General features: G+C 40.2%; 4 protein-coding genes across 8 annotated transcripts; 2 read left to right on the top strand and 2 right to left on the bottom strand.

The window, feature by feature from the left end:
- Positions 1-210: 210 nt before the first annotated feature.
- Positions 211-6,119, bottom strand: Ktl (BTB/POZ domain-containing protein Ktl). The gene has a single exon (XM_011140438.3). The coding sequence runs from the start codon at positions 5,367-5,369 to the stop codon at positions 4,617-4,619; it is 753 nt and encodes a 250-aa protein (XP_011138740.1). The 5' UTR covers positions 5,370-6,119; the 3' UTR covers positions 211-4,616.
- A 2,068-nt stretch (positions 6,120-8,187) lies between these two features.
- Positions 8,188-13,170, top strand: LOC105182760 (mucolipin-3). Of its 2 annotated transcripts, none has more exons than XM_011140436.2 (4): positions 8,188-8,471; positions 8,630-8,904; positions 10,062-10,347; positions 10,802-12,268. In XM_011140436.2, the coding sequence occupies exons 2-4, from the start codon at positions 8,765-8,767 to the stop codon at positions 12,266-12,268; spliced, it is 1,893 nt and encodes a 630-aa protein (XP_011138738.1). In that variant the 5' UTR covers positions 8,188-8,471; positions 8,630-8,764. The 2 variants fall into 2 exon arrangements, with proteins under 2 accessions (XP_011138738.1, XP_011138737.1); XM_011140435.2 differs by having other exon boundaries at positions 8,192-8,471; positions 8,612-8,904; positions 10,802-13,170.
- Positions 13,171-13,750: 580 nt separating this feature from the next.
- LOC105182759 (kelch-like protein 5) lies at positions 13,751-18,114 on the top strand. 3 transcript variants are annotated; one of them, XM_011140434.3, is made up of 11 exons: positions 13,754-13,835; positions 13,909-14,798; positions 15,150-15,311; positions 15,434-15,747; positions 15,908-16,003; positions 16,065-16,254; positions 16,462-16,686; positions 16,757-16,919; positions 17,096-17,308; positions 17,507-17,678; positions 17,839-18,114. In XM_011140434.3, exons 2-11 carry the CDS (start codon positions 14,558-14,560, stop codon positions 17,905-17,907), a joined length of 1,845 nt encoding a protein of 614 aa, XP_011138736.1. In that variant the 5' UTR covers positions 13,754-13,835; positions 13,909-14,557; the 3' UTR covers positions 17,908-18,114. The 3 variants fall into 3 exon arrangements, with proteins under 3 accessions (XP_011138735.1, XP_025163061.1, XP_011138736.1); XM_011140433.3 differs by having other exon boundaries at positions 13,751-14,798; XM_025307276.1 differs by having other exon boundaries at positions 13,753-14,798; positions 15,581-15,747; positions 17,839-18,112.
- A 458-nt stretch (positions 18,115-18,572) lies between these two features.
- On the bottom strand, positions 18,573-21,069 carry LOC105182758 (protein phosphatase methylesterase 1). 2 transcript variants are annotated; one of them, XM_011140430.3, is made up of 9 exons: positions 21,042-21,069; positions 20,725-20,824; positions 20,424-20,616; positions 20,188-20,297; positions 19,781-20,014; positions 19,595-19,660; positions 19,170-19,492; positions 18,955-19,087; positions 18,573-18,736 (listed from the first exon to the last, which is right to left on the bottom strand). In XM_011140430.3, exons 2-9 carry the CDS (start codon positions 20,799-20,801, stop codon positions 18,718-18,720), a joined length of 1,155 nt encoding a protein of 384 aa, XP_011138732.1. In that variant the 5' UTR covers positions 20,802-20,824; positions 21,042-21,069; the 3' UTR covers positions 18,573-18,717. The 2 variants fall into 2 exon arrangements, with proteins under 2 accessions (XP_011138732.1, XP_011138731.1); XM_011140429.3 differs by lacking the exon at positions 21,042-21,069 and having other exon boundaries at positions 20,725-21,031.
- Positions 21,070-21,130: the final 61 nt, after the last annotated feature.

Here is a 21,130-nt window from a genome sequence, read left to right on the forward strand (position 1 = left end):
AATGGATTCGAGTACTATTCGGGGGGTGGAATACTTCACCCAACTTCATAATGCTAAGCAAAGATTTGAGTAGCCTCGATCGATTTCGAGGAAATTCGAACTTTTACGAAATTTGACGGGACTCGGAAGGATTTTCGAGTTCTACCAAATTCGTTCGCTCGAGACACACCCGTCTTCGCGGCGGGTTGTATAATGCTGCTTCTAATCTACGAAATAGAGCCTCTATATCACGGATTCTAATCGGCATATCTCAAAGTTTTCCACGTACGCATAATACGCCGGGAAAACACTTCGATGCGAATGAATAAACGATCTTATGCGTACTCGGATATAGGAAGACAACTTATCTTCTAAAATTGTCGACGTAAATGTATCTTGCATACTATCTTTTACGCGACTCCTGTACAAGCGCAAGAGCATGTGACATTTAAAGAGAGATGCGGCAATTGTGTGTATATAATTAAACAAAACGAAAGAAATATTACACTTTAATATTTCTAGCATTTTTCACCATTAACGCGCTCACATGTTCCTGCGCTGCAGCTTTGAAAGTCGCTCGCAGTATCTTAGAAATCAATATAGGAATCAGAAAATACAGTTTAATTTCTATTCGATAATATAATATCGGTTAGTTTGAAGTCGATCGTTAGTTCTAAACGCGACAATGAAAATTAATTTTCGAAATGAGACATCAACAATGGATATCTAACTGACGCGCTCCGCGCGTCGTAGTGAGTACTTGCTTTGGGCCCAATTTTTACGTGTCACTGTATCGTTCGTGTCCACGAATTAAACTATAATGTGGAATTACAAGTCCGCTGTAAATCGAAAAATTCAGTAAAACGCCGGTGAACGCTGCACACCCTGAGTGTGTTCCAAATAATACATAAGACGATATATAAGAAAGGAATTGGTGAGAATGATATGTGCCGTTGGGAAAAGGACTAAAGTTTCACTCGTGTGCCGTCGCGTAAAAATAAATCATACTTTAAAGTCATTACGTGAGATTTTCTTACATTAATCCTGCAACGTCCGTCTGCTATCTTACAAGTTTGATTCACCTGAATGTCTTTATTTGTACAGATTAAATGGAAGTAGGCATCGAGCGCGCGATTTACTAATGAAGTAATCGCATAACGATTATCTCATGCCATCGCCCCGATATTATAATAGATAGAGAATCCTCCGGCCAGCAGGATTTAACGTACCGTACGATCTCGTCGTAATCGTGATCAGTCGCGGATTATCCGAGAACTGATCTCACGCGTAATTTCGCAAATTTGTCAGAAAAGAGAAAAAAGAAAAAAGAATTCGTAGAAGAATGCGGAGGACGTCGTTCGCGTTCGCCATTCGTCGTGCAAAACGATATATCTTTTTTCGCCCAACACAAGACACGTAATCTTTTGACCTTTACGTGGCAACCAACGCCACTCGTAAAAGATCTTAATCACGGAGAATTACCCGCCTTGTCTCGGCGGGCAGAAAGCGCGATATGGATGAATTAAATTTTCTGGGATTGGGCATATCGGGCCATCACGTCCACCACCGTTCTCGGTTAGGTATAACGCCTCGCGCTGACACGCATAACTCGCACGACAATCCGGACGTAACGTCATTATAAATCAATCTCCCGCGGGGACGCAGATGCATCGTTCATCGGACAGCGAACCACGTACTAACAATAACAGCAATGATACGCATTATCGCACGGGTACCGTTTTCGGTCGACCGCAGCGCATGTCATAATTATAAAGAGCAAATATCGAGCTATTCCCTGAATTCGCGATGAATCTCTTTGCTACGCATCATTTTAGCTCCGCGCTGGCTGCGTGAAAATTAAATGCGATTAAATTTCAGACGATTCTATAATTATCGCAATATCATATGTTCGTCGGTCGTCTCACAGCAGCAATAGATATCGGTGATGTCATGATGGTCGAAAATGGTAAGAAACACCGACTCGAGGTTTATCACGTCGATGTCGCAACTTAAAAAAATTTTCGATGTCGTACACCTTCGCAATAACAAAAACCTAACGTGATATTCGATATCCGCTTCGTTGCTCAACGCCGTCGGCGTTCTCTCAAACGATCACTAACCACGGTCCGTTACACGATAACCTGTTGCGACGAGATTATCATCGCGATGAATTTTTTCGTCACTTTGAGCATGCAAATAATTAGCCGTGAATATACGACGTGTCGTGTGCCTCGCGAGCCATAACAATTAGAGCGAAGTTGTAGTAAAAACATGTTACTTCGGATGATTCTACGGAAGAACGAAAACCACCCCAGGGAAATCGATACATTCGTTTGAAATTCAAGCGCGACTGAGAACTTGGAGAAATTGCGTTGCGACTAATAAAAATGCTCGCTTCTTTTACAGCTTGTAACACTCGCGCTCGAACTTATTCTCTCCGATTTTTCATATCGTTCCTATCGAACATATTACGGAGGGAATCACACGAGGCTATTCGAAAAGGAAGAAATAGCGGAATCTTGCTTTTGTGTGTTTTCGATTGTGCGAGTACACTTTTCCCGCATCTTACGAGACGCGGGATTCATTGTAAATTTCCGACGTTTCACTTTCTTCGCGCTCCGAGGTCTTCGCGACTCAACGGATCGAAAGCTACAAATTGCCTGCCATATTTATGTTTGTTCCACTTTACGGAAAGGAGAATTTCGAATGAAAGAGAAAAGAAGTGCGAAGCCCGTGCTTCGTGCTTTAAGAAACTGACGAAGTATCATCAAACGAGAAGTAGAGATGGGGTGAGCGACGTGTCTGGCGTTCCGTCGTTTGAATAGCGCGTTTAACATCGTGTCGGCTTGTAAGCACACGCATTCTACAAGCCTCTCTCCTCGTCGGAAACGGAGCCAGTCGCCCGTTTAAACCGAGTTTATCCGGAAACAACAATTTAACGGACGTTCAGGTCTATCGATCCCTTTTCTTCCAATCCTCGCTGCTGCTTCTTCGCGTAAGTCTGTTTAAAGAAATCGTCTGATTGTGGCGTGCCCTTAACTACTAACCCGACTAGCGATCAACTGTGGCTACTTGATCTGACCATTTACTGACATTAACTACTCGACGAAGCAGCACCGGAAACTTCCTCCAAACGACGATTTCGTTACCATTCTATCGATCGTAGAATTTACCCAATGCCTTCTCTCTTTTTTTCTTTTCTTTTTTATTTCCTCTCCCGCCAAACGTTAATGAAAAATAGCACCGACCGATATTCTCAAATTGCTGACGCTTCCCGCGTCAAATCCGTCTTGCGTTCAAGTAACTTTTTTATATTTTCTCGCTCGTCGCTCCCGACGGCGTTTATCACCGACGCATCTGACAGTGTCGCCTCTTTAAGTGACCAAGTCGCGTCCGTTCGCGGATATTTCAACATCACAAGTCAGCTTCGCCCCGATCCGCTTTTCTTCCCGCGTGTTTCACCCGTAGGTGTTTTACCGCGCTCCTACAAACGTTGTACCGATGAGAAACGTCCGACATTAGTGTCTTTCGCCTAGTGGATTTACGCGAGGCTGCTTTTTAATAAAACCTTCCCCAGTGGCAGTCCCCTGGCAGCGACGGACGTATCGGAACGAGTCGGAAAAATGAGAATCTCATGCCAATCAGCGCGTCCATGCGTCGAGATATTAACAATTCGTATCCGGATTGAACTTCGGATTCTCTAGTGGTATAACCGCGAATATACATCTGAACATCTAGTTACACGTGAAGGGTGTACAATTACGAGTTGTCTCTGCTTTAGAACAAACACTCCTGGGCCGTTACATTCCGGGCTGTGTCGCTCGTAATCTTCCATGATGCACCTTCTTCCATAGTATCAGCGAGTGGCATTCAAAGGTCCGATGTGGCAAACTCGATAAGTTCCATGCTTGGGTTGAAAGTGAAGCCTCAATTCCTTATAATATGAACGTAATCAGTGTTTCGGATGAATGTTTCATCAAAAGACGATGGTCCAGGAAAATCAGTCCTCGTCGTGTCTTGCGTTTATCTCTCTCTCTCTCTCTCTCTCTCTCTCTCTCTCTCTCACTTCTTCTTTTTATTGCGACGTAAGCAATATCGAATGAAATCAAATGAACTCAATGTTTCCGAAGACCGTCAGTTGTCCGTCCATCTCGGACGTGATGCTTCCTGGCGCAGGATTGTGCCAGCCGATCTCTCTTTTTCTCTCGCCCCGGCGTTAAACCGTGATAGCTCTATGGGAAAAATTCTCTCGCGAGAACAAATGAACTAGGAACTTGGCTAAGCTACACCGTCCGTCCGACGCTTTTGCACGACCCGTGTGATCTTCGTTAAAACCTGGACTCGGCCTTATTATGTATCCGGCGTATACGCTATATCAACGAGAGAGTCTCGCGTTTATCGCGCATTACGCGCCCACGTGTTAGACACGCGTGTCCTCGCGAATGTTTCCGTTTCCGCATCAACCTGCCTTCAGTGTACCCGAAGAAGTCTTCCTGCCGCGGCCGCGGCTACCTGATCGCCGTCCCACACGTTTATAATCCGTGCGTATTAACGTGCGGGCCCGCCGACGACGACGATTGATTGATGAACCGGATGCACCTTAGTCGCGGTGAGAAGAGCCTGCAGCCGCCGTAGGCTTAGTCGCGCACAAAGACGAACTCGTTGTAGTGGTTCCAACGATTCTCCTCGGAGTCCACGCCGGGTTTCAGCTGTTCGGAATTGCCGCCGGCGGTGCCGGAGCCGCAGCTACCCGCCAGCCTGAAGCCCTGCTCCTGCAGCATGTCGAAGGCCTGTTCGATGATGCTGTGCTTGAGGAAGAAGCGCGACGTGTAACGGTCGGACATGCCGTGATCAGGATCGCGACTCTCGTTCAGCGTCTCGCCGAACACATCCCGGCAGAGCGCCACGCGGCCGCACACGAGGATCCTCGAGAGCTTGCGGAATTTCACGTCGGCCAGACCCTCGCGACCGAAGGCGAAGCTACCCCGATAGCCGACGGTGATGTAGCCAGGTGTGCGTTTGCCGACCGCACCGCCAATTTGCCCGCCGCCGGACTCGGAGTTCTCCAGAATAGCCCGCTGCAGGCCGGGTAAACCGTAAAAGCTCGCCTCCTGCTTCAGTCTCTCGCGCTCACGGAAGCCTTCAGGCAATACCAGCGCTTGATTACGCAGGAAGTCCAACACATAGCGGAACAACACGCCGTCACGGTCCAGGAAGTACTTGCCCTTGGCGTCCTTCTCCACATTGGATTTACCGCTGAAGAGTGCCGCCAGGTGCGAGTCGCTCTCGCGGGTCAACGTCGTCAAGGCTGTGGTGTAGAAGACGCCGCCCACGTTCAGCTCGACCACGCTCGGCACTGTGTCCTGTTGCTGTTGCTCTTGGTCCACCATGCTGGCGGCTGGCGGAGGACAGACGGGGGGGGAAGCAGAGTACTCGAACCGACAATGATGGCTCACCGACGGCTGGACCAAGGCGCTGCGCTGGCACTCGCAGCTGAAAACTTCCTACGGAGGATCCTACGTCGAGGAGGGAACACGACGCAACACGAAAGCGTGGAACCCCAGACGCGGTGGAACGCTCTCTAGACGACGGACGCGCGACACGACGACGAAGAGACAGGTAGGAAGATTACAGGTCGACGACCCAGGTGATCTCAAAGCCGATCGCGACGCGCTACTGACGCGAACGCTATGCTCGAGGCTAATCGCAAGTGAAGAGAGATCGCTCGTGCGATGTGTTCGTCGTGGACCCGAGCAACAAGAAGCAACGGCTGTTTGATCCCGGAAGTCAGCCGTTCTCCGCACGTGAGAACACCCACGGCGATATGGTCTTCGATCTCAGAGCCAGCCGTGCTTGTTTTCGCTTGAACGTGCTGAACGTGGACGCCGTTCGAGACCGAGACGATATTCACGCACAGATCTACACAGAAGAAGCGGTCGGAACGGCGAGGTAGGACAGACTGCACCTATGTGTCACGACCACGAAGACCGAGCTCGGGCTCGCGCGGTACTCTCGGCTGCGCGCTTTCTCGCCCTATATAGGCGGTTGGCGCGCGCGGCAGGACGCACACTCTTCTCGCTCGTTCTCTCTTGCGTATCGCGAGGGTACGATACGGTAATATGCGCCGCCGAGGCAGGGAGAACGCGCGCCGTGTCAACGCGCGCAGCCACCGCCGATATCGCGACAACGCGCGCGCAACCCCCGTGGAATCAGCGCCATTCGATTCTCACCCTCGGAGGAAGCTGCCACGTGTCGCTTGCCGAGAGCTTGCTCCAGAGTGCGCCTATCTCCAACCAGCTCTCTGTTGGTCCGGGCGTGCTCCGCTCCATTCCATTGACGTGACCGTGTCTGTCTGACGTGTCTCGCGGCATGTCTGTCCCTTGTCGAAGCCTAATTTCGCGGCGAGATTTTCAGACTCGTGTTATCGCGTGTCGACGCGAACCTTGTTCGAGTCTCGCGGGATTCGCGACCCCGAACACACGTCCCGGAGGAAAACGACGAGCGATGGAAAATTCGACAGTGAGCGTTCCCTCCCGAGAACTAGGATACCTTTCATCCGGCTCTCGGTGGATCGATGCGCTTCGTTACGTTATGATACACGGTCTCTCTCTCTCTCTTTCTCTCTCTCTCTCTCTCTCTCTCTCTCTCTCTCTCTCTCTCTCTCTCTCTCTCTCTCTCTCTCTCTCCCCTCTCCCTCTCCCCCCCTCTTCTCTCTCTCTCTCTCGTTCTCTCGCTACGTTGTATTTGTATATTGCACTGTACCCATCGTTCGATATATCTATATCCATCTGCAAACATTAAACGCGCAGCAACATCAATACGCATCGAGAAATTAAAATTTCCATGTGGACGGATGCTGTGTACATATTATCGGTGTACTTTCACATTCGTTTTATTCCAATTTTTGCCTTCCGACTGTTAAATACAGCATAGTAGATTCATTGCATTTCGTATAATGAAGACTTTTAGGAAAGTGGGCGCTGATCCTGTAGTGACGTAAAAATCTTTTCATCATGTGATATTTCAATGAAATTTTGCCGATTAGAATGACTGAAAAATCAGTTTTGTTATTTTTATAAAAAACTTGGTACGTATTATAAGGGAAGAATATATTCCAAGAGGCAGCACACAACAAAATAGATCCAATTATTTATGAACTACAAATTTATGAAAAGCTTTTTTCCGCCCCGTAAGTTTCATCCTATTATTATTCTGAACGCTTGTTAAGAACGCTTGTTTTCTGAGCGAATCTCAATCTACTTATGGCTATAATATTTTCCTCTCGTTGTGAATATATAACATTTGAAATGGGATCAAAAGCAGAGATAAAGAGCTTTGATGAATGTAAAGCATAAATATTTTTATTACAACCTTACCTTTGCTTGTAATATCATATATTTTCCAAAGTTATATTTTGCACAAAGTGCATTTTCTCCAAAAGTACATCAGCATATGTTACAAGATATTTGCAATTTACAAGGAATCTTAAACAAAAACTTAACGTACCTATAACGTGACTTTCTCTCATCGCAAGATTGAGCTCTAATGAAAACAATAAAACATACTATTGAATCCTTTCAAAAGAAACCTTAAAATCTACAATAAAAATTGATATATAATACTCATTGTGTGTCTTGGCCACCTCTTGAGTCTTGAAGCCATATAATTAGTACCAAACGAAATCAATCATTGAGAAGCAATATTGTTCAATCTACCAACGCAATCGTCCTTATTCGTCACGATTGCAAAAGAGATCCATTAAATTTAAGTTATAGGGAGCATCATAAAAAAGATTAATAAAACTGAAGTTTTCTGAAAATAAAGCTTTTACTTACCAACTCGACAAATTCCATCGTTAGAACTCAGTTGTATTCGTAATCGCTCGACGATATGTATATGGCTTCACGATACATTCTAATGTTTATGTAAAAATAACAGATTTATATACGTCAAGAATCACGTGACTGCACGTCGCATCGCCTTAAACTCTACAACACGTTAGTCGATATCTCGAATGACGTAACCAATCAGTATACAAAAGTTATTTGCTTTTTTTCTTTCAAAGTCACGAATTTTTCTATCTATTATAAAACAAAAGTGAGAAGCATGTAAAAAGACATATGAATAATTATTTCAGATTTAACGTAAAGAAAAGAAGAAGAGCAAAAGTACCATAATCTATGGAAAATACTAAGGTGAAGAAGACAGACCATTTATAAATGGCTTTAAATGGCCTGTACAGGCGCCTGCGCGATGATACACAAGCAGCTAGACCCTACTTCACTTTTACGTCGCCATATAAATTCAGGCCTGGCAACGAGGCCCCTTCGCCGTTTGTAGTTGATTACTGATACGAAACAACGAGTGCGAACTGGTGCGCTGACCAGGCATTGTTCAGTCGCACTCGGTCATTGCATCGAGTTGGGTGTGCAATGGACGCAGTCAGTCACTTAGGATCTTCGTATCTGCTGTCAGTTACGCATCACGCTCAGGTAAATGTAATGATGAACGTTTATAAATCACAAGTTAACCTAACCTAACCTAATCCTAGTCTAATGATAAGCAGTCATGAAAAGCCTTGGGAATAGAGCGTGTTTTAACAGCATATTTAACGCTACGCATTGTTACATAGATCCACGCATGTGAGCAGGTAGCTGTTGTATCGTCGCCAGTCGAGGAGCGGGACGACGACTCTGCAGGATAGGAACCCTCAATTGTTGACAACGCTCGTCGCGCGCTTGCCATTGGCTTTTTAACTGTATCGGATACATCGGAATTCCAGAAAATGCAGACACACAAAAGGACACAGTGCGAGGACTCCTCGACGGGGAATATCTTGCGTCATCGTTCTTGGAGCCACGATCTCGATGACGAGGACGAAGTTGCCAGCGAGAATGCATTGCTAAACGAAGCCAACGAGCCAAGGTTCGCTCATGAACGAACGAATGAGCTAGCACAAGCAGCCTTATCAAAATTATTCACAGATCGCAGAGATTACGCGCTTGACGATTATCGCGAGCACTATTGAATCACGTGTATCGATATTTATTAATTATTAAATCGAACGCGTTTCTCCATGTAACGCTATGAATGTCAATTACGATATCACCACGTCTAAATTGAGCGCAATCGATGCAACTTTCACATCTTGCAGTTTCAAATTGCAATTCAAGTTCGAATATCGTCAATATTTGGTATAATGTCTTTCGACCACATGACGGTGGTATATGTGATAATCCATAGATAGTAGTAGTGTTATTTGATAAGGCTGCCACTGAGAATTACAAGGCAATTGTGGTCTGCCTATGTTATAAATATTTGAAAAAAAAAAAGCAATATAAAAATCATTGATCATTATCATTCTGTATGTAATTGTAGATAAAGCTTAAGTTTTCAACTTAATATTAATTTCTCGCGTTAATCACACAACATTGACATAATTTTATAAACTTTTTTACATTATTATACAGGATGGGGCAATAACTATTACAACTTTTATGTTTTCGAAATATGTTATAAAATATATAATTTTTTTATAGTTGTAATAATATTGCTTGGAAAAGTTCTCCCATTATATCATTCGTTTAATTCACATTTTTTCAGCAATGAGTGTGCAGAAAATAACAGTTGTGCAACCGTTTAAGTATGTCATTGTTCTTTATTATTATGCTTGATAGTAAACATGCAGTTGTACACACAAATATTAATATCACAGTATATTATCATCTAATGGTTATTATGTTATGTATATAATATATAATTTATAATGTACGTAGTATTATTTACTAACTCATTAGTTGCGACTTATGCTTAAAGATAAGATAAATATTATGTTCCTACTATTGTCACATGAGATAAAAATATATAACGAGAAGGAAGGGTAGAAAGAACGGAACACAATCGGTGTCCAATTAACAAAGATTCTTAAAGAAAATTATAAATTTATTATATTTATGCATAAAGATAACTATATATTTAGGAATTGGATAATTACCGTATGAAATACTGTGAAATAGAAATATAATATTCTAAGAACTTCTCTAAAAATATTATAAACAAAATGCATCTATATATGTTTGCAGGCAAAATCATTCTGTTTCGACAGAATGCAACTCTTGCCCGACTATAACGTTTGCGGAGGAGAAGATGCGTCGTAAACTGCGATTCTTCTTTATGAACCCGATCGAGAAATGGCAAGCGAAGCGACGTTTCCCCTATAAATTCATTATTCAGCTCATCAAGATCTTCCTTGTGACCGCGCAACTCTGTTTGTTCGCGCACAATAATTATATGCACGTAAACTACACATGGGACAATCGAATTACGTTCTCTCATCTGTTTTTGATGGGATGGGACTCTACTCAAGAGGTATGCATCTTGATCGCAGCTTGCTCACATATTCCTGAATTTAAATGATAATTTTATTTCTCAATAATATCGAGCGAAAGGTGATAATATACATGAAAGTTTGTACTCTTATTGTGCAACTTTGTTTATCAGATAACTCATTGCAAACCGATAAGTGGTCGTCGAACGTTTCTATATCGCTTTATATTTCAATCTATATATCGAACTTTAATATAATTATATCGTAATCGAATAATTTATTTCGCTATGTTATTTTATATATATATATATATAAAAAGAATAACATTATACGCGTATGCAAAGTTACAGTTTTCTAAGACATACTTTCCACTTTGTTAAGATATAAACTTGTAACATCTTGAAAATTAAGACAATATTTTTTCCTTTGACTTATTAACTTTCAGAAGCCAAGTGGATGAATGTATTTACAAAGGTTTATGATTATACGTTTTAGGTGCCCGCATATCCACCTGCGACGGGACCATTAGCCATTTACAAACGCAGCGATTTCTACGATGCTATCGATTACGCTATGCGTGGTTACTACAATGTCGATGACGCCATCGGTTCATATTCATACATTGCCGAGGATAACTCGGTTGGACCCTTGACTTTGTGTCTCTATCAATACAAAGAGGGAATCATATTTGGCTTCAACGAGAGCTACGTGTTCGACAATGAGATCGTGGAAACGTGCGTGAATATTACTCTGGAAACATTCGATACATTTAATTCGTCATACAGTTTGCTGCAAAACAAGAATATTAATGTTAATTTCTCCGCGCTAGTGCGTGCTGAACTCAAGTTTAGTCTGAAGACGGTAAATCTCAAAGCAGCGGGGCCGATGACGCCACCTGATTGCTATCGTTTCAATGTCCATATTTATTTCGATAATCGTGACTTCGATGGACAAATGCTGCTCTCATTGGACGCCGAGCCGAGGAAATTGCAGTGCAAAGGCGACACCCGTTATATCACGGACAATCGCATCGAGTCGGCACTGAGGACTCTATTGAATTTGTTTGTCATACTGATTTGCTTTATCTCTTTCCTCTTATGCTCGCGAGCGATTTATAGGGCGCAAATGTTGAAATTCGACACGATGAACTTCTTCAAGAAAACGTACGGCAAAACGTTGAGTCTCGAGGGCCGACTGGAGTTCCTCAACTGCTGGTACATCATGATCATCATCAACGACGTGCTGATTATCATTGGTTCCATCATCAAAGAACGAATCGAACGTCAACATTCGAACAGCGATCATTGGAGCGTGTGCAGCATATTCCTCGGTATCGGCAATCTTCTGATGTGGTTCGGCGTGTTACGCTACCTTGGTTTCTTCAAGACATACAACGTCGTAATTCTGACCCTGAAGAAAGCTGCGCCGAAAGTGGCGAGGTTTCTGATATGCGCGATCCTGATCTACGCCGGTTTCACTTTTTGCGGCTGGCTGGTGCTCGGCCCGTACAACATGAAGTTCCGCTCCCTCGCAACCACGTCCGAATGCCTGTTCGCATTGATTAACGGCGACGATATGTTCGCCACATTCTCCATCACGTCTTCCAAGTCACCGGTGCTGTGGTGGTTTGCTAGGATCTATTTATACACATTCATCTCACTTTACATTTACGTCGTATTAAGTTTATTCATTTCTGTGATAATGGATGCCTACGATACCATCAAGATCTACTATCGCGACGGTTTTCCGAAAAATGACCTGCAAACGTTCATAGCACCGTGCACAGACGAGGCATCGAGTGGTCTCTTCATGGACGATTCCGAGAAGAAAACATTGACGGACTTGCTCGATCGATTTTGTTGTTGTCGGAAAAGGCCCTTTTACGAATCTTTCTCGGAGTCATCTACTGAGGACTGTACGACCAAGTGCGAGCAAACCACTGGAGGAGCCATCTGCGTGTAGCGCATTAATTGAGAGCACTTGGAAATCTTACGGCGCGACTTCAGATACTCAATACGATAATGACTCGATTGTGTCAACATCCTTGATCTAGAATATTCCTGGTTAACAAATCTCTTTCTGCATGTCGTGATCTCAGATAAGATGCGAAGACTAAACCATGTCTTTACAGCGTGAGTAAACACATATATATTATATTCGTTTGTTTTTCTATGTAACTTGCATATAATTGTGCTGTTATAACGAGAATAATAGCAGATAGCTATTAGATAGATAAATTATTATCCCAACAAAATTTTGCTAGAAAATGCAATATAAGAAGAACGAAATAAAAATAGAAATAGTCTTTTAGCCCCGATATAGATATAATATTTCATGCTAAAATGTCTTTGTTATGCGAAAAATGAAAGAGGTTTTGTAACCACAAGTAGCATTTATTGATGTTGATATAACACATGCAAAACATATGACTAAATGACCTGCCATACGTTTCTATTATTGTCATCGCATAAATTTCGTGTTGCGTAATATCTTAGAAAAATATCTATTTATTATACATCGACATGTAAATCCCTATTTTAACTTTTAACTTTTAATATATAATTACGAAAGAACGGTTTTAACGTTGCGTCGCGCGTAAAATCTTTTATGTGCAGTATTTGATTGAGATAACTTTGTATATTCGCGTACAATGCAATTGTGCGTTTTTATTGTACTTTATGAGTCAACAATGACACTGAGAAATTATAGCGAATTCACATAATAGTAACGCATTATTGTTATGGTATGTACAATCTGAAGAAACAACATTCTTGAAGAGAACGAGTGATGAAAACTCTTCATGCAAGTTGTAGCTCAATTGTTACACAATCGATGCAATGTTACATAGTTACAAAGTTTGTAAAGAATATCATACAACGTATAATTTAATAAGTAAAGTACACCAAATTTCATAAAGTTATAGCAGCTCTACATCTGGCTAGGCAACTATATATAAAATTACTCGACATCAAATTTATTTTACCGTAGAAAAAATAAATAAGCATGCAGGATTGATGATGCACGAAAACCAGACGTTAAAATGTAAATTATGCTAACGAATAATAGCCATAGTTCTATTCTGATGCATGTATACATGATAAAAAACATGGTTACTGTGACAAGCGGATTCTATATTTGCGGTTGTATATAAATTCGCATCGAACACGCTCGCACAATAGAAGCAACAATATCCAAAGAAAAGTATTTATATATTTACATCGAAAAGTACAATAAATGTTTGATTTTTTTAATAAAAGTTGTTATATCGTTCCAATTCCATAAAGTAAATAAATAAATACTATAAATAAATAAATAAATACTTTATATTTTAAATTAATGTTTACACAAAAGAATCGAATGCAGCTGAATCGATCGGTGTGAGAGATTTGTTCGTTTCGCTTGCACTTTGTTTCCTATTGCTCTTTGATAATTACAGGGCTTGATAATTACATCGATCTCGATTGTGCAGCTTTCTCTTTGTACTTTGAAATCGGTAAATTAATCTCGAAGCCCCGAGGCACTTGCGTAGGTAGGTATTTATATATACGCTATTGATACACGGTGGATAAACTATTTCTGGTTCCAATACGCTCTACTTTCAGTGGAAAGAAATGTACAGCGAGCGCGATGTGCGCAGCAACATGAGGGAGAGACCGGAAAGCTCTAGTGGTGTAGTGATAATAAAGAAGAGCCGACCAGCCGACATGAATGCGAGCGCACTCGTGTTTATCCCACTCTCTCACACCTGGCGATCAGATTTCTCTGTAATAGAAGAAACATAGCATCTCGCTTGCGCGAGTTAAATGTCATGGCTCGGCCGCTTGATTTTACGAAAGGACCTAGAAGAGAATCAATGGATCGTGGGTCTTCTGGTAAACGCGGACGTAGCCGACACACCATTTAACGCGCTCGCTGCTACATTCATGCACACAGCGTTCATACACGCACGCTTGGCTCTTTGTTTACTCTGTGCGGTGACGTATGTGTGCATGCACACGTATATATGAGACAGCGCACTGCGAGAGAACGCGACGAGCGAGAGCGGTTCGATGCAATCGAATGCCCAGCCGCAGTCAGTGGCGAACAGTGCCGAGTCGAGTGCGTTGACCCGTGTAGAACGGGAAGAACGATGGCCGTTAACCGTGACTGAATGTGATCCATTGTTTACGTCGGCACGCATCTACGGGGCTATGCATGTCCCTCGCGAGTGAATCGTCGTCGTCCTCGTCTTCGCGATAACGACAACCGCGGATGAACATGTCGTCATCGTCGCCGTCATCGCTGTCGAAAGCTGCGGCAGCGGGAAGCGCTCCCGCGAACAAAGGCGAGCAGCAGGAGTTCCCCTTGGCCTTGGACAAAGATGCCAGCGAGCACAGCATCTCCAGCATAATCTCGTGCGTGTCCGTTTCGCCAAAGCACGCGGAGAACAGTCTGCGCGTCATGGAGAGTTATCTGCACAAGCAACAGCTGACGGACGTCACACTGATTGCGGGTGAGCGGCTGGGAGACTGTCTGGGCAGTAACAGCGCGTCTGCACTATGATCTGTTAGCTGTCAATGCTCGGATAATACTTGATAATGATTAACCGAGTATCTCAATTGAAAAGCATCTGAAATTGTTGACTAACGAATAATTAAAGACATGGAAAGTTTCTACCTTCTCATCTTCACTGTTCTTAGAAATTGTCATTGGGATCCTTTGCTGCTGAATAATTTAAAGCTGTTGCTTCAGGTTTTCAATAGTAGATAGTTGAAACATAGCTTATTAATTTATATCCAATCATTTGATTCAATATCAAGACATCTTGATTCTTTTTCTACTTAATGATTTGTGTTTCTTATAGGAAATAGACGCTTCCCAGCTCATCGATTGGTACTCAGTGCTGGATCTGAATATTTTGCTGCCATGTTCACGAGTTCTTTACGAGAGGCAGAGCAGGGTGAAATAGAATTAATGAATGTAGATGGAGATGCATTGTGGGCTTTGGTTCTTTATTGTTATACAGGTAATCCTATTTATGATACTCTGTATTTTATTTACAGATAGAACAACTTAAAGATATTAATAATGTTAATTACATATATATTGTTAAAGTTCTTAATGTTGGTTTTCTACATTTATACTCAGGTTGCATAGAATTACAAGAAGATAGTGTAGAAACTCTCCTTGCAACTGCATGTCTGCTGCAATTGAATCCAGTTATCAAAGCATGTTGTCAGTTTCTTGTTAAGCAACTTCATCCAAGCAATTGTCTGGGCATACGGATGTTCGCAGATACACAGGGCTGTACAGAACTGTTTGAGCATGCACATGCATACACGACCAAACATTTTATGGAAGTTACAAGAAACCAAGAATTTTTACTTTTATCTGCCAATGAAGTTGCAAAACTACTTGAATCCGAGGATCTTAATGTTCCATCAGAAGAAACTATCTTCCACGTAAGATTTATTGCATACTCTGTGTAAATTTCTTACGATATGAATAACTTTGTGCGAATGCAAGGTAAAGAATTTATCTGTCAAATAAATATGTTTACATAAAATATTTGTGCTCCATCTCTTTGAGATAATTTTATACAAGAACGTTGTATACCTTTAGGCTCTTATGATCTGGCTGGAACATGATCCAGAAAATAGGAGCAAAGACGCCAGCAAATTACTAGGTCTAGTCAAATTACCGTTACTATCGCCCGCGGTGAGTTCATCAATAGCTCGATTCAATGTTATATACAGGATCAACTAACAGATCAAAACAGTTTATAGCTGACAATATCGAGAGCAACGAAATGTTCAAGGACCAACGAATGGCGCAGGAATTAGTAATGGAAGCACTGAAGTATCATTTGTTACCCGAACGAAGACCCTTGCTTCAATCAGGAAGAACGAAACCAAGAAAAGCCACCGTGGGTACGTTGTTAGCTGTTGGAGGAATGGATGCCAATAAAGGTAATTTCATATATGCATGAAATATCATTTCATTTTCGGTTTGATATAAAATCGCGATTGATATCAAGAAAATGTAATATCAATATAAACAATCAATGCATTAATGAATATGTAAAAGATGCATCTGTAAGAAATTGAAATGAAAATATCAGTCACTCTATTTTTTTTTTATAATAAAGTAAATAATAAAGTTAATAAAATTTTCAGGTGCCACATCTATAGATGCATTTTCATTGCGTGACAACGCCTGGACATCTTTTGCTGCCATGAGCGGCAGAAGACTGCAGTTCGGCGCGGTAGTAGTCGATAGGAAATTAATTGTCGCGGGTGGCAGAGATGGTTTAAAGACACTGAATACGGTGGAATGCTTCGATTTCTCCACTTTTCTATGGAGCACCTTACCACCCATGAATGTTCATCGTCATGGATTAGGTATGTGATGATCGATGCGAGATCTGTTCTAACTTTTTAGATATGTTATAACATGTGTTAAAAATTACAGGAGTTGCGGTGTTAGGTGGACCCTTATATGCTGTTGGTGGACATGATGGTTGGAGTTTTCTTGATACAGTAGAAAGATGGGATCCAGCGACACGTCAATGGAGCTCGATATGTCCAATGTCCATACAAAGGTCTACAGTTGGCGTGGCTGTATTAAATGATAAGTAAGCTACGTACTAATTTAAAGTATAATATTATAAATTGGTTTCAATATTACATATATAAAAGAACATATTTCAAGATGTATTGATATAAATATTTAATATAAATAAAAATATCTAATATTCATATTTAATAAAAAAATAGATGAAGGAATTAATTTCTTTTTCCTCTGTTTTAGGTTGTACGCCGTAGGAGGAAGGGATATCAGTTCCTGTTTAAATACTGTGGAATGTTATGATCCTCACACTAACAAATGGACACCGTGTGCACCTATGTCGAAAAGGCGAGGCGGCGTAGGTGTAGGAGTGGTAAATGGTTGCCTTTACGCGTTAGGTGGTCATGATGCTCCAGCCAGCAATCCCAATGCTAGTAGATTCAATTGCGTAGAAAGGTAAGATCGTGCTATTGTACAATAAATAGATTATAACTTTTTAATGTAGATTGTGCTCTAATTCTTCTCCACAATTATATCGAAAAAGCGAAGTATCAAACAAATTATCTTTTGTTTTATATGTTGAAATCAATTAATTTTTTCGAATTTTATCAGTCTATATTAAGTATAATGACATAAGAATAACGTGATTGACAGGTATGACCCTAAAACCGATACATGGACTATGGTCGCACCAATGAGTGTGCCCCGGGATGCAGTCGGTGTCTGTGTGCTAGGTGACAGACTCATGGCTGTGGGAGGATACAATGGTCAACAATATTTAATGTTGGTGGAAGCTTATGATCCACATCTTAACGAATGGGAACCTGTAAGTATAAACTGTTCGTATAGTTTAGTATTCGGAATTTATTGCATTCTTCCGAGATTTAAAAGTGCAAACAAATCCGAACGCATTGTTATAATTAAGTAGAATGACTTTAATTAAAATTACTTTATATAAAGCTTACAAAATGCGTTTATATTTAAAGGTTGCTCCTCTTAAAGCTGGCCGTGCAGGACCATGTGTCGTCGTGAAAAATTTAGCTAATAGCACTTAGACTATTTCTTATTAAATAATCACTAAACGGGCTTCGTTATATCATTTGTGTATTTCAAGACGTAACACTGTCTGTTGTCTCTCTTTTTCTCGTTATTGTGATATCGTACGTATATTAAATTAATTTTAGTGTTACTATCTTTGTAAAGCAATGTTAAGTTAAACACTTTATCCATAACAAATATTAAATTTCTTTCTAGCATAGTAATTTTTATAGGATTTTTACACGTTTTCTATTGATATCGGCAAACGGTATTTCGTTGCTTATTTACAAATATGTATACATATTACGATTTTATATAAACTTTCAAGCTAACGAATAATTTTGCTAATAACAATGTTGTGGCAGTTTGTATTTATCATATAAATTTAGAATATGTAAGAATTTTTAATAGAATTTGTATATACATGGTTTCTTCATAAGAAGAAAGTTTCTCGTAAGTTTCTTCCTATTTCTCTGTGATGTACAATAAATTATTAACCTTTTCTACATATGTATGATAAAAAATAAGTGTTAGATATAAAAATTGAAAAATAAGTATTATAGATATAGAAGTATTTTTAGTATCGTTCGTGTTACATTATAATGTTATTAATTGAAGTGTAAAAATTGAAGTTTGACGAGCTTCTAAGCGAAAAGAAAGGAAATGTAAGGACAAATTATTTTTTTCATTAAGATAAATGTCTTTATTTACACATGTACGATATATGTCTATATTTTATGGATATATTTCCTTGAAATAAAATAATCATCAGCTAATTAAAAAAGAAATTCTTCACATTATTCAATAAATTTATCTCGTAAACTTTCTTAACAAGCCGGGAAAGTCCTGAAAAAATCAATTACGGACGATTAAATATTTTTCATAAAATTAATTCATGAAAATTATGAAAAATATAGATAATATTTTTATTATTTGTCGGGATGACATAGAAAAAGTAAAAATAATATGGTTGAGACATAAATAACTTATGACGCAAGTAGCAAATATACGTGCGGAGGAAAGAAGTCGATAAATTATTTACTAGATGATTTAATTAAAATTACCGTGGAAAATCAGATGCCGGTTCTGCAAATTTATGCCTAACCATGAATGTAGCAATAGCTTCTGCTACTTTATCCGGGACATCTTCGTGAACAGCGTGTCCGCACGCAGGTAATACTTGCATTTGAAATTTACCTATGATTTTACACAAAAATAATTAATCAGAAAATACCGTAGAAACAATATATTGCATTATCAATCTCGAAAATTCACATACCTTGCATCTGTCCGACGGTGAGCTCACGATCTAGTCTATCAACTCCTGCTAGCAACAACATTTTTGGTGCCGAGACATTCAAAAATGCCGTCGACAATCCTTTAAACCAGCCGAACCAATGCTGCTCTGTCTTTGCCAAATCTATTCTCCAAACATATTTCCTATTGGCAGGAACAGTAGGAGACACAGGTGGCGGCATACTGCACGAATCTTCCTCTTGGATAATATCATCTCGCGATATAACTGGTTCTGGATTAGATTCACACGTGTATTGGGTTGACAAAGAGTCAATATCATGAGTTGCTAATTTGTTAGTTTCAATGCTGAAAATGGCATGTAGTATGACTCGATTTATATTTTTCATTTTTATCTATAAATTTTTAATATTTATCTATAAAATATTATAGGCTTAAGAACTCACTAACTTCTTTATCTGCCCAGGAACTGAGACCTTTGCAGACTGTATATTACGAATTTGGCCACTGCGTACACTAAACATAATTCATTAAAAACTTATCTCTAGATATGAAAAAAGATGTGAGCATCAATTTGATCTTACGAAAGAAAAAGAAACAAATTCAGACTAATTCAGACAAATAACAAATACCAACCACCATTCTATTGCCTGTGATATGGTGCTAAAACTAGATGGCCTAGATCTCAAAAAGCTTTGCATAGAAGCTAATGCATCCATTGCTGTGCCTTCTACAACATCTATAACTCCTAATCCGTATAAATTTGGGATTAGCTGAGCTGCTCTCACAGCTACTGCTCCACCCATGCTGTGACCAACAAGGATTATTGGAGCTTCAGGTTCAATTATATCTATAATAGCTGCAACATCCCTACATAAAAGATATGTTGATATTATCAAATATAATACAGATCTTTTCTAACATTTACATCAATGAAGTACTTTTGTTTAGTTTTTTTAAATCATATTGTAAACTTCTTTCTTATCTGAAAAATAAAAGAAAAACTTAAAGTTATCAACAAATGTCGTATACAATTTACTCACGATGCTAAAGTATCCACTGACAAATCTTCATCATTTGTAGTGTAAGTATCCCCATGACCTCTAAGATCAATTGCCATAACTCTACATAATATCATTGTCATAATTGATTTCTAAAATTTATAATATATATTAATTTTATTGTATATATATCATTAGCATTTTACTTTTACCGTTAACATTTATTTTACATCCCCTATTTATAGAAAATAAGTAAATAACTTATTCCGGATACTTACTGTAAGTTCTGCCCATGTTAAACCACTGTAACCACCACCATGTAATAAAACTAATAATGGTCCTTCTGTGCCTTTGATATAAATATGGAAAGTATTTTGTCCCACCAACACATCCTTAGAATAATCAAAATATGGATTCCACTCTACTGGATCGTAGTCTCTCTTCCGTTGTCCTCCTTTCAGCTTGTTAATCCTTAGAAATAAGAAAATGCTTTAGCTATATCTTAAATGATATCATAATAGTTTAAAAAACACTCACTCTATCCGATTCAATATTAATCATTTCCATTTGAACACAAACCTGGAATTTAATGCTGAAAAATTGACGGCTGATGGTGGTAGTCTGGATTTCAAAATTGACTTTTGGAGAGCAGACATGTTAATTGTAGTGTAGATTAAATCTATAACAATTTGAGAACAATATTTGGGTTTTTAATTGCAGTCACATATGCAAGTCAAGAAGAAAATAGTTAGCGTTGTGATCACGATTGAGAATGTAAAAATTGAAAAAGAACGCGGAAAACACATTCAATGCTAACAAATGTCAGTGCGAAATTGTCAGTATGCGAACTTTTCTCTCACTCTCACTCTTCCTTACTCTCTCCCGCGCTCACTTACTTTTTCACTCTTTCCTTTTCTTTTTCTCTCTCTCTCTCTCTCTCTCTCTCTCTCTCTCTCTCTTTCTCAATCTTAGCTCAAGTGTCTAT

Source organism: Harpegnathos saltator, unplaced genomic scaffold, assembly GCF_003227715.2.
Source record: "Harpegnathos saltator strain DR-91 unplaced genomic scaffold, Hsal_v8.6 scaffold844, whole genome shotgun sequence".
NCBI classification, from domain to species: Eukaryota; Metazoa; Arthropoda; class Insecta; order Hymenoptera; family Formicidae; genus Harpegnathos; species Harpegnathos saltator.